The sequence below is a fragment of the Paramormyrops kingsleyae genome, chromosome 1, assembly GCF_048594095.1.
Source record: "Paramormyrops kingsleyae isolate MSU_618 chromosome 1, PKINGS_0.4, whole genome shotgun sequence".
Classification (NCBI taxonomy): domain Eukaryota; kingdom Metazoa; phylum Chordata; class Actinopteri; order Osteoglossiformes; family Mormyridae; genus Paramormyrops; species Paramormyrops kingsleyae.
The window spans coordinates 60,012,427-60,027,331 of record NC_132797.1 but is presented as its reverse complement, the minus strand read 5'-3'; the positions used below and the strand labels follow the sequence as shown (position 1 = coordinate 60,027,331).

The window sequence follows — 14,905 nt, the reverse complement described above, 5'->3', positions numbered from 1 at the left end:
TTGAGTACCTGCTAGCTCCAGCTTTGCCCTCCCATCCTTATCCTTAGCCAGGACTCTGTATTCCCCCTGGTCCCGGGGCCTGATTTCACATACTTGAAGCCTGTGAACTTTGTTCTCATTGATCATTTGATATTTGTCACCCTGAACAATGACCATGTTGTTTCTCAGCCATTTAACTTCAACTCTGTCCTTGTTCAGCTCGACTTCAAACATGGCGTCTGAACCAGGACGTTCAAATACATCGGTGGGAGGTTTGATGATTTCAACTGGGATTTCTGGAACATAATATAGGTGTTTTTGAACTGAAATACTAACACAAACAAATCCTTAAAACTATGAATGTGGTCCTTGGAAGCTTGCCTTCAATAAAGAGCCTGGCACGGGTACGCATCTCGCCCACGGCACAAGCATATTCACACTCATCATCTGGTCGGCAAGCCTTTATGATCAGTCTGCACATCTTGCCCTCCTTCTCAATATGATACCTTAAAAAAAGAACAGAGGAAAAATGATTACATTATCAACTCAACACAAGTGCTTATATGTATATTGCTACAGAACCACATGACAAGATCTTACCTGGGTCCCTCACGGATCGTCCGGCCACTCCTGAACCACTTGACGTCAGCTTTCTCCTTGGAAAGTTCACACGTAAATTCTGCATCCTCAAACTCTGTGACAGTCTGGTCCATTAGCCGCCCAGAGAAGTCAGGGGGAGCCTCGCTGATGATGAGCTCTGCGGTGGACTTGTCAGATCCAGCAACTGCACAATACTCACCCTCATCCTCCATGCTGCAGTCCCTGATGGTCAATGTGTGCTTATTCTTGTCGACCCTATAAACAACTCGCTTGCTGAAGGTGATCTCCTGGTTGCCCTTCATCCATTTTACAGTTACATTAGTTCTGTTCACCTTGCAGGTAAAGCTCACTGTCTTCTTCTCTTGGGTTTCACAATCCTCAAGAGGTTCAATGAACCTCAACTCTTCAGCTATAGATTAAAATAAGTGATGTATTATTTGAACCCAAATATCTGAGATGCTGGCTACTGGAACAGAATCATTGGCATATTTACCTTGTACAACAAGATTGGCAGAGCTCTTAGCAATTTCTCCACGCTGATTGGTCAATATGATGCTATATTGGGCTTCATCTGACTTCTGAGCATCTCTGATTCTCAGAGAGAAAACGGTGTCCTTCTGGAACATGATGAACTTGCTGCTCTCAAACAGGGTCTCCTCGTTCTTGAGCCATTTTGCTTTGGCCCCCTCGGCATTGACTTCACAGTTAAACATGACTTCCTGTCCTTCTGTAGCCTGTGTGTCTTTTATCTGTGTCATTACCTTCAGTTTTTCTGTTCACATATAAACACATTATTTTTACATTTTGAATCAGCAGTAACTAACACTGAAAAAAGAAACCAGGACAGCAATACATACCAATCACAGTCAATTCAGCGGTAGCTCTGGTGGAACCCACAAGAGCAACATAGGGTCCTTTGTCATCAAGAGTACAGTCCTTTATAATGAGCATCTTCCTCTTGCTGTCACTGATGATGTTGTACTTGTCTCCCACTGTAAGCTCCACCTCACCCCTAAGCCACCTGACTTCCTGTGTTTCCTTGGTAACAATGCAGCTAAATTCTGCCTTTTCACCTTCAATGGCTCTCTGGCTCTGGGGCTTTGAAGTAAATTCTGCTGCCAGTTCTAAGAGGTGCAGAACATCAGTAGAAGGTCAGTCAGCAGGTTTCAGGCTGGAGGCTCAGGGTTTGGGGCAGAGGACGATATACCTGTATTATAACTTTGTTCGCTTGCTAATTAGAGTTAAAGCACAGCCACTAAATTGAAATAACTATTGCAAGGTATAATGTGTTTAAGTCCAGATAAGTAAATTACTGTTTAACACATTTAAGGAGCTGACATATTTTCTGGATTTGTTCGGATTAAACTTGTACAATAGAAGATTGTCTTTTTTGGAGTTGAACCAGCACTGACAGGCCAGGAAACAATATAAAGGCTAACATTTAAACAACTGAAATAATGTTATTAACAAAAAGTGCCTTTAAGGTGCATTGTTGTATACCATTAATCCGGAGTGTTGCTGCCGTTTTTGAGGCTGGCAATTGGCAACTGTATGCTCCAGCGTCGTCCATGCAGAGGTTCTTGATATGAAGGATCCTCTTGCGGCCATCGACGATATGCTCATACCTGCCACCCTCCAGCAGCTCCTTCTCTCCTTTGTACCATGTGACATCTGCACTGGCCTTGGAGACCTCGCAGATCATCTTCACGCTGTCGGATTCTGTTCCCTCCACATTGACCAGGTTCTTTACAAATGATGTTTCTTCCTCTGTACAGAAAATGTGTCATTGTAATTTGGTCTGGACATAATGTTAAAGAAGAAGAAAAATAAATCTGAACAGGGATGAAAAGGTCTGGTAAATCTGTGAAAGCAAATGAAGACCGACAATGAAAACGCACCAACAACAGTGAGCATGCCCGAGGATTTTGCCATCCTGGCATTACACTCATACTCGGCTTCGTCATCGAAGCTGGACTTATTGATGATGAGGATGTGCTGGAAGCCCTTGGCGATGATCTCATACTTCTTGCTCTTCCTTATTTCACAGCCATCTTTCAACCAGCTTACCTTTTAGAACAGGGAAATGCAAAATTATGAATGATGAGCCAGATAAACCACATGCTGAGCTTGAATCTACCTCACAATTTGATAAACTAAACATGAAGTAAAACAGATATTAACAGTCCCCATCAGGAATGCAAAACCTCACATACCTTCGCATTTTCACGGGAAACTTCACATTCAAATCTGGCAGATTCCTTCTCCTTAACCTCAACGTCACGAAGAGGCTTTGAGAATTCAATGTGTGGAGCTGTGGTAAAAGCAACACATTGTCAACAACACAGTGATCCAAAATCCAAACATCACCAGCTGCTCCTTTATTTACTTACGCTCTACATTTAGGAAAGCAGATGTCTTGAAGTCTTTGGAGTCACACGTGTATGTTTTAGAATCCTCCAGCGTGCATTCTAGGATGATGAGTCTTCTCTTTCTGCCCTCGACAACAATTTCGTGCTTCTTAGTCTTGCGTATCTCCTGACCGTCTCTTAGCCATGTGACCTTGGCATTTTCTCGGGATACTTCACACTCCAAGGTGGCAGTTGCTTCCTCCTCCACAGTCTGGTCCTCCAAAAGTTTAGTGAACCGAACTGCCGGTTCTGTGGAGTCAGATGAGTAGGAAGCTTCATTGATGTTGCCCTCTCATGAGTGTGTGTGGAGTTTGCCTGCTTTCTGCGCATAACCTGAAAAAGCTCAGCTGAATGTATATGTGTGTTTGCATTGACTGAATGTTACAGTTTAGCCCATTTGTTGAGCTAATTTGTTTTATGATTTAGTTTAAATTTAGCACCTCACTTATAGTTACTTTCAGAGATTTCTAATCACACTCAGGAAGTTAGAAATCTACTCTACTACTAAGTACTCTATTACTAAGTACTGAGCATGATATCTGCTGGTCAGCTATATGACTAAAAGGCTTTGCAAATGCATCTACCACATTACCTTTGTGAAGAAAGTGGTTCTTCCTCTGTTCCTCTTTCTAAATGTCTTTCTGATCTTATTAAAAACCCAGAAGTTGCTCCAGCTCCCCTCATCAATGTCATCATTAAAACTGTGACTCACCGTTCACTACAAGTCTGGCCGATGCCGTAAAGTCCTTAGCTGTCAACTTGACCTCCCCAGCCTCTGTCAGCTCCACATCTTTAAGGGTCAATGAATAAATTTTGCCCTCTGCATGGATAACAACCTGTACAGATTTTATTGTTAGAAAAACAGGAAATATAGCAACACATGGGGAAGTTACATACATGCTACTTAATTAATGTGCATGTGTTACATGCCCAATAATGTGGCATGCTTTAAGTACCCCTAAAGCACCATCCATAATTCTGATTGTGGTGCAAATTTTCTCATAATAACTGTTGTGCAGTCAGTCTGTCTAAGTTTGGTAATGCAGATTATTTTTTCATGGGAAGAACCTTACTTAAATACTAATGCTGATATTATTTGGGAAATAATGCATTATACATATAAAACAATAAAAGACAAATAGTTTTGCTAATGCAAACTAAAAGCTGTCAGAATGTCTTTGGAATGGCACACTAGTCACAAACAAACACTTGAAGGTGTTATAAATAACCCCTGGAGGGGTCTTCATGTTATCTTATCACAGAGATGCCTTCTACGGACTTCACATACTAAAGCAAATTAAACACATTTATTAAAACATAATAGGGATTTGGGAAAAACAAAAAACATATAACTTTAATTGTTATTATCAAATACTGATAATAACTTTTTCAGATTCTGACAAACTGGAAAGTTCTTCCACATTGACATTTATTTTATTGAGCCCACACTTTTATCCAAAGCAACATACACTTTTTTGAAATAGCAGGGTAGAGGTAATTAGAGACCCTGTTGAACCAGCAACCTTCTGATCACAGACACTTCTTCCTGAACTGCTGACCCACACATCACCCTCTAAGCAATATATCAGTTAAACACAAACACCACCCATGGAGGACTTACTCTGTCACTGGGCTCCAGCTTGGTGCCACTGAGGAACCACTCAACAGTGATGCCTTCATAGGACAGCTCACATTCGAAAATGGCGACGTCCCCAGCTGTGACGGTCACATCACTAAGTGGCCGCGCCATGCTGATGGCTCGGGCTTCCCGTGAACAAGGAAACATTGTTACAGTCCCAGCAAGGAGGAGCAGCGGCAAACGTGCATGCCAGTATGCGTGAGCTCAGAGTGAAACTGGGGCCTGCTTGCTTGCTGGGGAGTGAGTGTGCCCAACGGCCACCACTGGGGAATGTGACCTCGGCAGAAATCCCAAAAGGGGGGTTGCTCTTCCAAATCACCAAGCCCCCAAGCTAAATAAGGTATGAAGCTTCCAAAATAGCTGCAACACCTGATTCCACAGCAGACACCCCCATTCCAGACACCAAGCTCAAATGTCAGTGTCTGTCAGGCAAGCCTCCAGAATGTTACAGGAAAACACTAATAATGTAGGCCACATGTGGAAACAGCAGCATTTCAGGAATACACAGTAATGTTAATGTGATAATGCTAACAAGAATGACTCCTATCAAAAATTCTAAAGCAAAAAATATAAAAGTAACATACTTCAATAACAGGGATACATAACCGGTCTATTTAACAAAGGCAGCACCAACATGCAGACTTGGACAAATTTGTTGGTACCTTCACAAGTCATTGAAACACTACTTCATTTCTCATGAAAAGTGATTCGATTAAAAGCAATTGTCTAACGTATACCTGCATGCCTTTAGTATGTCATAGAGTAAACCAATAAAATTATGAAAAGAAATTATTTGTTGTTTAGTTTACAAAAATATGCTAAAATAGTATGGACAGATTTGTTGGTGCCCCTAAATAGACTATTTATCCTTGCGTTATAGTCAAGTTTTTAACTGTAATTAGTATCACAGGTGCCTTCAAGCTTTTCACCAGCCATTCAGCCTATTTAAAGGGAAAGAATATGCTGCTGTGTTGTTTGGTATCATTGTGTGCACCACACTGAACATGGACCAGAGAAAGCAAAGGAGAGAGCTGTCTGAGGACCTCAGAAAGAAGATGTGACTACAGTGACTACAGTTGCCAATATCATTTAAAAGTATAAGGCTCATGGGACTGTAACCAACCTTCCAGGTTGTGGATGCAAGAGGAAATGCAACCTTGGGTTGATCAGAAGAATAGTGCAAATGGTAAAAAAAAGCCAAATAAACCATCTAAAACCATTCAAGCTGTGCTCCAAGGTCAAGGTACAGCACTTTCTGATCGTAACTTTCGTCACATTTTGAACAATAATGGACTCCATGGAAGAAGACCCAGGAGGGCTCCACTATTGACAGAAAAACATAATAAAGCCAGAGTGGAATTTGCCAAAATGCATGTTGACAAGCCCCAAAATTTCTGGGAGAATGTCCTTTGGACTTATGAGACAAAACTGGAGCTTCTTGGCCAGTCACATGAGCTCTATGTTTACAGAAGAAAAAATGAAGCTTTAAAACAAAACAACACCATACCAGGGGGACATAGTGGTGCAGTGGTTAGTGCTACTGCCTCTGAGCAAGAATGTCCATTTTGGTTTGGTCCCTGGGCCCGGCGTAGGGCTTTTCTGAGTAGAGTTCTTATGCTCTCCCCATGTTTGTGTGGGTTTCTGCTGGGGGCTCTGGTTTCCTCCCACAGTCCAAAAGTGTGCACGATAGGTTAATTGGCTGCTCTAAGTTGGCCCTGTAATTGGGTGGGTCTGTTGGTGACTGCCCAGGGTTGGTTCCTGCCTGTGCCCATTGTTCCTGGGACAGGCTCCAGTCCCCCCCACAACCGCAGTTGGGATTAAGTGGTTACAGTGATGAATGAAACTCTATACCTACTGTGAAACATGGAGGGGGTTTGGTTTTGTTTTGAGGCTGCTTTACTGCATCTGGCACAAAGAACCTTTAATCTGTGCAGGGCACAATGACGTCTCAAGACTACCAAGGCATCCTGGAGTGAAACTGCCCAGTGTTAGAAAGCTCAGCCACAGTCACAGGTCATGGGTCCTCCAACAGGATAATGACCCAAAACATACAGCTAAAAGAACTCAAGAATGGCTAAGGAAAAAAAAACATTGGACTATTCTTAAATGGCCCTCCATGAGTCCAGATGTTAATCCTATTGAACATCTATGGAAAGATCTGAAAATTGCAGTGTGGAATTGCCACCTTTCAAACCTGAGACTGCTTGAGCAGTTTGCTCAGGAAGAGTGGGCCAAACTACCTGTTGGCAAATGCAGATGTCTCTTTGTGAAGTACAGAGATTGCTTGTTGACAGTCATTGCCAGAGATAGTTGTGTTATTTTGTTTTTTGTGGAAAGGTAACAAATTTGTCCACGTCTGAATAATCCTTCACATTAACTTTATACAGGAACTGTAAAATTTTTGTGCTTGCTTTGTAAAATAGGACTACAATTTCCCAAAAATACCATTTAGATTTCAATTTTTTTCCAACTTGTTTTTACTATTTATGAGATGTGAAAATTCAGAACACCTTCACAGGAGATGCACCCTGATTTGAATGTGTAAATGGGCCCACAATGCTAAGGCTAACCCTGATCCTCCTCCCACTTAAAAATGGGGCACGTGCCCCCATCAGCCTCTCACCTCTGACCCTGAGCTGTGCGCTGGACTTTGCATTAGCGGCCTGGAAATCCACTGTTCCAGCCTGGTCCATGCGGACGTTGTACAGGATAAGGATGTGCCGGGTGCCCTCCTCCTTCTTCTCAATGTCCTTTGAGTTAGAAAAATACGGATTAAGCATGAAGTGCCAGCCAGAGCTTGTGTCTTTGTAAACTTCTAAAAACAGGTCCATATTAATAAAACACCTGTCCTTAACTCAGGTCCATATTAACATGTGTCTGGAACCTTGTTACACATCTTACAGCAGACTGGTGGAGGACCTCTCCCTTGAGCTTCCACGTAGCATGGATGTCTGCTTCCGATATCTCTACCTCGAAGCGAGCTATTTCAGTCTCTGTCACTTCCACGCTGTACAGAGGACGGACTACTTTGATGTCACGCTCTATGGTATGACAGAACAGAGAGGGCATCAGAATACTGGCAAGTTCAAATATATATGAAAACAACTGACAGTTTTCTATTAAAACTGTGATCATGATCATGCAGGGGGATCAGTACACTGCAACAGCATGAAACTGGGCTTTGTAACACATGTGATATGTTCTGGCCGTGCAACCAACATGACTCACCCTCAATGTTCAGCTTAGCCATGGTCTTCTCTGAGATGCAGTCACATGTGTATTCGCCAATGTTGCTCTTCTCAGCTCTCTTGATTGTCAGAATGCGTTTCTTCCCCTCAGATCTTATTACAATGTTCTTGGAGGGTGCAAGCTCTTTGCTATCTTTAAACCACTTCACCTCAGCAGCGGGCTTGCTCAGCTCACAAACCAGCACAACCTCATCCTTCTCCACTGCCGTGTAGTCCTGCAGCTTGGTGATGAAGTAGGGGTCTCCCTCTGCAAGGGGCAGCAAGCGGCACACACATACACGTTTGTAATTATATCTTTGTGGGGACTCTCTATTCATTTCTGGGAGGAAAACTCTAATCTCAACATGACACCTTTAACCCCTACCCAACCCTAACTTTAACCATAAGTAACCAGACAAAATATGTGACTTTTGACATTTTTACTTTTTTGATTGCATTCACTGATCTTTATGGGGAAATATATATATAAACCTAATCCACACACACGCACGCATGCACACACAATTATATAAATAAAAATACATAGATATATATGAGTGTGAGTGTGTATATATATGTGTGTGTATAGACACATACACATACACACACACAAGCATATCAAAGAACACATACTCAATAGTCCGTCTGCCTACTAACCGATGACATTGAGCATGCCCTCTGAGGTAACACCCAGGGCTTCAACCTTGATTAGTGAGGTGTCATCCATGCACACCTCTTTTAAGGTCAGGGTGTGAATCTTGCCATCCTCTGATATTTGAATCTTTTTGGAGGGGCGTACACGCACATCATTTCTGTACCATGTAACCTGGATGTTAGCATGAGAAAGTTCGACCTTGAACTCTGCTGTCTCGCGTTCTTTGACTGTGACCTCCTTAATGGGCGTGACGAACCGGAGGTGAATACCTGAAACATGACATGTTAGAGACAGTCAGGCACCATCTGCTCCCTCATCACAGCTGTGTTAGACTCAGACATGAAGGATTAATATTACCTTTGGAGACTATTCTGCCGAAGGATATCAAACCTTCAGCTTCAAAGACATACTTGACAAGATCGTCCTTAGTGATAGACTTCACCACCAGCATGTGCTTAGTCCCTTCATGAAGCATCTCGTACTTCTCACTGGCGGTCAACTCTTCAGCCTCCTTCAACCAGCGGAAGCTCTTGGCCTCCCTGGAGACCTCACACTCAAACATGGCATCCTCTTCCTCATACACCTGCACATCACTGAGCGGGCTGACGATCATGAGTGGCACCTCTGAAAAAGTTAGGAAAAGGCTTTGCTGAGTCTCAGTGCTGCACATAAATGCACACAGGCTGTTCCAACACTGATATGTGATGATTGAATTATTCAGACTGATCAACTGCAACCACAAAACAATGACTTTGGTGTGTTTAGTAATAATCTCCCAGTAGACAGGTGGCACTAGGGCTGTCACAATATCACATCTCAATTATAACTATATTGCCAGCATGCACAATAATCACCAGGGCTTTTAGATGAGGGGCGAAACATTTGTCCAAACACCAGCATTTCGGTACTATACGAATGATTACTTATGCCAACAATTTGGTAAGAAGATTAGTAGTGTGCCTATAATATTAGTAATCCGTATAAATTTGGCATATCCTTATGCTTAATATACGTGTGAGATTTTAAACTACACAAAGTACTGCCGTGAAACCGCGATTCACCGCCGTGAATCTTTTTTTACATTGTTTATTCATGATATCTCCTCTTTCAAAAGATGTGGTTGTTGAGCTGTTCCTTTCTTCAATGCCAGTGCTTATTGCTTCCATGATAAACCAAATTGGTAGGTTAGCTCTGCTAATCAAATTTGATAAAAATAAGGATTCACCGAATTTATACTGATTACTAATACCCATCTCATTAATATTTTAGGCATATTACTAATCTACTTACCAGATTGTGGGTGTAAGTAAATGTCTGTATAGCACCGAAAAGCTGGCATCCGGACAAATGTTTCACCCATCATCTAAAAGCCCTGGTGATTATTGCGCATGTGCCATCAAATAATGAATTTGTGTTTCCACCTCACATTGTTAATGAAACATCTGAAAAAGCACATGGCAGCAAACAGGCCACTTTGGTATGCATACAGGCTGCTCACCTTGCACTATGAGCTTGACGTCTGCCTCCGTCTTGATGCTCCCACATTCGCAAGTATAAAGGGCGATATCATCGTCACCCATGTTTTGGATGGTCACACTGTGTTGCATGCCAATGACGTTTACAGCCACCTTGCCAGGCACGGCATCCAGAGGTGCTCCATTTTTCTTCCAAACAACGTCGCGCTCTTTGTTGAGCTCACAGGTCAGATACAAGGGCTGGCCCCTCAGAACAGTCATCTCCTCTTTCAAGGTCTTCATGAATTTCACAGGTAATTCTAGGACATTTGTACATGTAGTGCATGAATATAAGGTAATAAAACGGACATCATTGCTATGTATTGAATTGTATTGACTCATTCAAAATACAGTACAGCTGTTTCAAACACTTTTCAAATTACTGAACTGAGTATAATTCAAATACACTATAATACAGTACTGTATTTAAAATATAATTTATTGTAGTTTCCCTGCTGCATGTTGTTGGCTTGGTTTTGGCAGTTTATCATAAGCTTTGATGAGTCTATATTTGTCATTGTGAGAAAATGACTTTCTTTTTCCCATCGTGTTATCTGTGCACACAACATTAGCCTCAGGTAACTAGCCAGAAGGAGGAAGGTTACCGCAAGGTTAAGTAGGCCGATCAAAGTAAAGTAAAAAACAAAAAAACATAGTTTTACTTTTCTCCATTTGTTGTCATGTTTCAAAAGACCCAAAATGAACATTGTAAGTGGAATACTTGATTACCATAAGCAAATTATTTAAACAGCATTTGTACAGAAATGATTCTGTCCCAAGCATTTTGATCCATATAAGAAGTTGATCACTATAACCATGATCATCATAAGCGGTTTCCACTGTATTTGTGTTTATGGGATGTTATGCGTACATTTTCATCAGCACACACTGGCCTCTCATCAACCTTTCCCCATGGTTATTGCAGAAAAGTTCATGCATGAGAACTGACATCAGCCATAGCGACGTTGTCTTACTCTTAGCTTAGGAGTTTGCTTTTTTCCTAATTAAAAGTTGCTCTCAGCCACTTTGTGAATAAGTTTTAGGAAAAAAAAAATCTTGGTTAAGAACTTTTAGTGTGATTTATGAGTATTCTTAGTGGCAAGATAAAATGCTTTGTGAATATGGGCCCAGAACACCAACACTGACTGATGCTGCCCGAAGTAAAATTCATTGCTTCCTGGCCTATTAATTACCAAGTCACACAAGGGAGTATCTAAGAAGAATATTTTGCATGCATATATCCCTTCTGAACTTTATATGAAAAAAAACGTGAACTATGGTTACCTTCCACGATGAGTTTGGCGATGGAAGTCTTCTCCTTATTACCCAGCTTGGCCACGCAGGTATACTCGCCCTGGTCAGACAGCTGCACATCAATGATAGCCAGCTTGCGGTCCTTGCCATCAGAGGTGAACTTGTGCTTGGGGCTCTCCCTCAGGTTGCTTCCGTCCTTCATCCAGGTGGTAAGGGCAGTGGAGGGGGACACCTCACACTCAAACAGGGCTGAGGAGCCGATGGACTCTGCCTCCTGCAGCACGATGTCCTTCAGATCCTTGGTGAACTTCAGTGGGACGGCCTTGAGCTGGAAGCCAAATGGATTCGCATCTGGAGGGGGTTTGTCCCCCCCTGCCCCAGGCCTCCGACCCCTCCCCCTGTCACCATCGCCAGGGGAAGGTGTTGGCCTCGCTGGAACAAAAAGTTTGAAAAAATTCACTTTCCCACAATAAGTTCCTGACACTGCAAAAGTTATGAGTATGGGAATATAAAAGTACTCAGTGCATAATGGGGCCCCACTGTGCCAGTGACATATATGTAACACAGGATGAAATTTGCTTCGGGCTAGGGGGAACAGGCATAATCATGCAGGCTCACCTCGGAGGCCTGCTCTACCTTTTCCAGGTTCTTCTTTAGGTTTTCCATCTGTATCAAGAAAGGTTGTAGTGGAAAAATTACGTCATGTGGAAAACCATCCCATAATTGGGGTTCATTTGGAATCAGGGATGAATAAGTACACATTAAAATTGAGACACTGCAAGCCATCCACAAAGGGGTATTCTGTTAGATCGTTACTGTCTTCTTACCTCTTATTTTACTACGCATGAAAAAACAATGGAAAATTGACTGAATTTTGACGAAACAAAATGAGACACAAGCAACAAACAGGCCACAGAAGTACAAATAATTTATAAAACAATGTAGCACCTGGCGGACTAAGGCATCGCAAGAGCAGCGAAGAACGAGGAGACTTGCTTGCTGGGACAGAACATGTTCTTTATTATAGTCCAGAACAGGACTATAGCAAGCACCCAACAAGCACCAAACCCAAATACACACAGTAGAAATACAGGATGATCAGATGCCGAACTGTTAGGTGCACACATGGTGGGAGATTTATACAAGCTAGGATTGGACAGGGTATTCACAAGACACAGGCAAACACTATTTATAATTGCATGTCGGGATATGCTGACTCCCGCCACCTCAAAGGCTGACCATCCTGGCAACCAGCACCCCCAGTCCCCACCTCAGTTCTGAAGCAAGTCCCACGGATCTAGTGGCAGCCACCAGTGTCGCCGATGAAGGAGGGGTGGACGTCATTTCCAGACCTCATGTGCGACGGCGAGGCTCAGCAGCTGGCGGGCACTGACCCTTCCTCTTGTGTGCCTTAAGGGGACCTGATGCCTCTTCCAGGGGGTCTCCCTGGCTACCCCCCTTCTCTGGGGACAGCCAGTGCAAAAGGCTGCTGTGGTTGTGCTGCAGTGCAGCTTCCTCTTGGGCCCGCCCCCCCGTCCTGATGTTGTGCAGCAGGACGGCCCTGCAGAGCTGCTCCTGCTTCCGGTGGATGGCCTCTTGGAGGCAGGCCTCCTCCCCGCACCGCTCATGGATTTTCTTCATGTGCTAGGTCTCCACCTCCAACAGCTTGTGGCACATCTGGGCCAGCTCCTAGTCCTGATGGTCCCACTGCTGCTTGTCAAGCTTACGCCATTCCCAAGCTAACTGGGCCTCCCAGCTGCAGCACGTCTCCTTGTGCTCACGCAGAGAAGCTTGGAGCACTCAGATACAGATGAGTGGCCAGAGTCCACAGGAGAGCCCTCCTTCCTTGCTCGACAACATCACCGTCTCCAATGTGAGTCCGGCAAGCTGGTAGGAATGGCTTCATTGTGTGCTTTGTGGATCAGGTGCATCCTGGATGGAGTGGAGAGTGCCTTCCTCACTCCAGCATCTCCTGCTTGTCTGTCAGAGGCTCTGGTGAGGGCTTCTGAGCAGTAGCGTGCCCAGTGCCCTTCTCTCCAGCAGCACGAGCTTCACGTCCCTCTTTGACCTCCTCATGTGCCATCACTTCTCAGCCACCTTGAGGTCCACCAAGCTTGCTGAAAGTGACCCCACTGGCACTGCTGGAGCAGGCTTGCTGGATGATGTTGTAAAGCGCCTGCTCCAGCAGTGCCAGTGGGGTCACTTCCAGCATCCCACTTCTGACACGAATGTAGCGCCAGGTGGACCGAGGCATCACAAGAGTGGTGAAGAATGAGGAGACTTGCTTGCCAGGACAAAACATGCTCTTTATTATAGTTCTGAACAGGACTGTAGCAGGCACCCAAAAAGCACTGAACCCAAATATACACAGTGGAAACACAAGGTGGTCAGATGCCAAACTGTAAGGTACCCAAACAGTGGGAGATTTATACAAGTTAAGAACACGTGACGATCGGACAGGATACACAAAGGCACAGGCAAACACTCATGCGACACTAGGGATACAACAACAGTACAACACAGGCTATTTTTAGTTACTGACAGAGGCTATTTACAATTGCCGGTGAGCATGCTGGGATATGCTGACCCCTGCTGGTGCTACAAGAATAAGGCACAAGGCCTCAGACACCCTGGATAGCATTTCTCAGCCTTTTGAGTAACATTTTGGTGACATGTACCTTCTTGAGTCTTGAGCTTTTAAATAAATACGTTGTTCCTTAATCTTCATCAAAATGAAAAATCCTGGAACCATCTTTCACTCTTTTTATAGGAAAAATAACTTCAGAGAATCTGGCCCCTCTCAATATGGCAGAAAAATCCCAGAGAGTAATTTCACCAATAATATACCAGTATTTCTCAATTTCAAACTGGCTGGGGGAGAATTGTTCATGGTTTGACAATTTGTTATATATAACGTTGGTGTTAAATTCAGCAGGACCACCTATGGACCGGCTTCTCCTCTGCAGTTGGGCCCAGCCCCTCCCAATTTTTCGTGTCCTGCTTACTCAGGAACCGTCAACATTCTTCTTCATCTTCTGCACATAATTACTCAATTTCCCTGTGACCGATTTCAGGATAAGCAGAAGATGGGTGGGAGGATAGATATTTTGTTGGCCTCAAAATAAAATGTACCAGTTTATTTAAGAATTCACTTTGCACTATTTGTTCTACACAACATAAGAAAATAATTCAAACACTCACACAGAACAGCACAGGACACAGGAAACACAGCAGGAATCCGCTGATAGTCGTTAAGCTGTCGGATACACAGTGATAGCGAACCACAGAGCAGACTGTAAGTTCCACACTGTGTCTGCAGTTATCAGGCAGCTGTGTGACCACATACCTTTCGGTTCTGGTCCAGGTGCTGAAACAGGGCCTTTGGTTCCACCTTAATTGGATAAAAATGGAAGACAGACTATATGGTAATCAGAAGTTAACTGTCCACCATGTGAGTACACAGGGAAGTGACCACCAGAAGTTGTGGGGTTTCCTCCACTGAATGAGTAGATTATGAAGGATCAGCAGACAGGAGATTGATCTACTGCAGGTTCCTTCATTTCAAGAACAGCAGACCTTTGACATGTACGGCTGACGTTCTGCTAAAGCCTCCTTTATACACTATCCTC

The 14,905-nt window shown here is 43.5% G+C and overlaps 1 protein-coding gene across 2 annotated transcripts in view; it reads right to left on the bottom strand.

Annotated features, from left to right (window-relative positions):
* The window catches only part of LOC111852999 (titin-like), a 131,161-nt gene that overhangs the window by 107,288 nt on the left and 8,968 nt on the right, over positions 1-14,905 (bottom strand). For both annotated transcript variants that reach the window (XM_023829413.2, XM_023829414.2), the window contains exons 8-27: positions 14,623-14,667; positions 11,895-11,942; positions 11,307-11,708; positions 10,007-10,282; positions 8,866-9,132; positions 8,511-8,777; positions 7,855-8,121; positions 7,528-7,667; positions 7,250-7,376; positions 4,609-4,751; positions 3,700-3,823; positions 2,970-3,236; positions 2,793-2,890; positions 2,478-2,646; positions 2,080-2,346; positions 1,437-1,703; positions 1,073-1,351; positions 580-988; positions 361-485; positions 9-275 (exon numbers count right to left, since the gene is read on the bottom strand). In XM_023829413.2, coding sequence (XP_023685181.2) covers positions 9-275; positions 361-485; positions 580-988; positions 1,073-1,351; positions 1,437-1,703; positions 2,080-2,346; positions 2,478-2,646; positions 2,793-2,890; positions 2,970-3,236; positions 3,700-3,823; positions 4,609-4,751; positions 7,250-7,376; positions 7,528-7,667; positions 7,855-8,121; positions 8,511-8,777; positions 8,866-9,132; positions 10,007-10,282; positions 11,307-11,708; positions 11,895-11,942; positions 14,623-14,667 — 4,254 coding nt within the window. The remainder of the gene's footprint in view (positions 1-8; positions 276-360; positions 486-579; positions 989-1,072; positions 1,352-1,436; positions 1,704-2,079; positions 2,347-2,477; positions 2,647-2,792; positions 2,891-2,969; positions 3,237-3,699; positions 3,824-4,608; positions 4,752-7,249; positions 7,377-7,527; positions 7,668-7,854; positions 8,122-8,510; positions 8,778-8,865; positions 9,133-10,006; positions 10,283-11,306; positions 11,709-11,894; positions 11,943-14,622; positions 14,668-14,905) is intronic.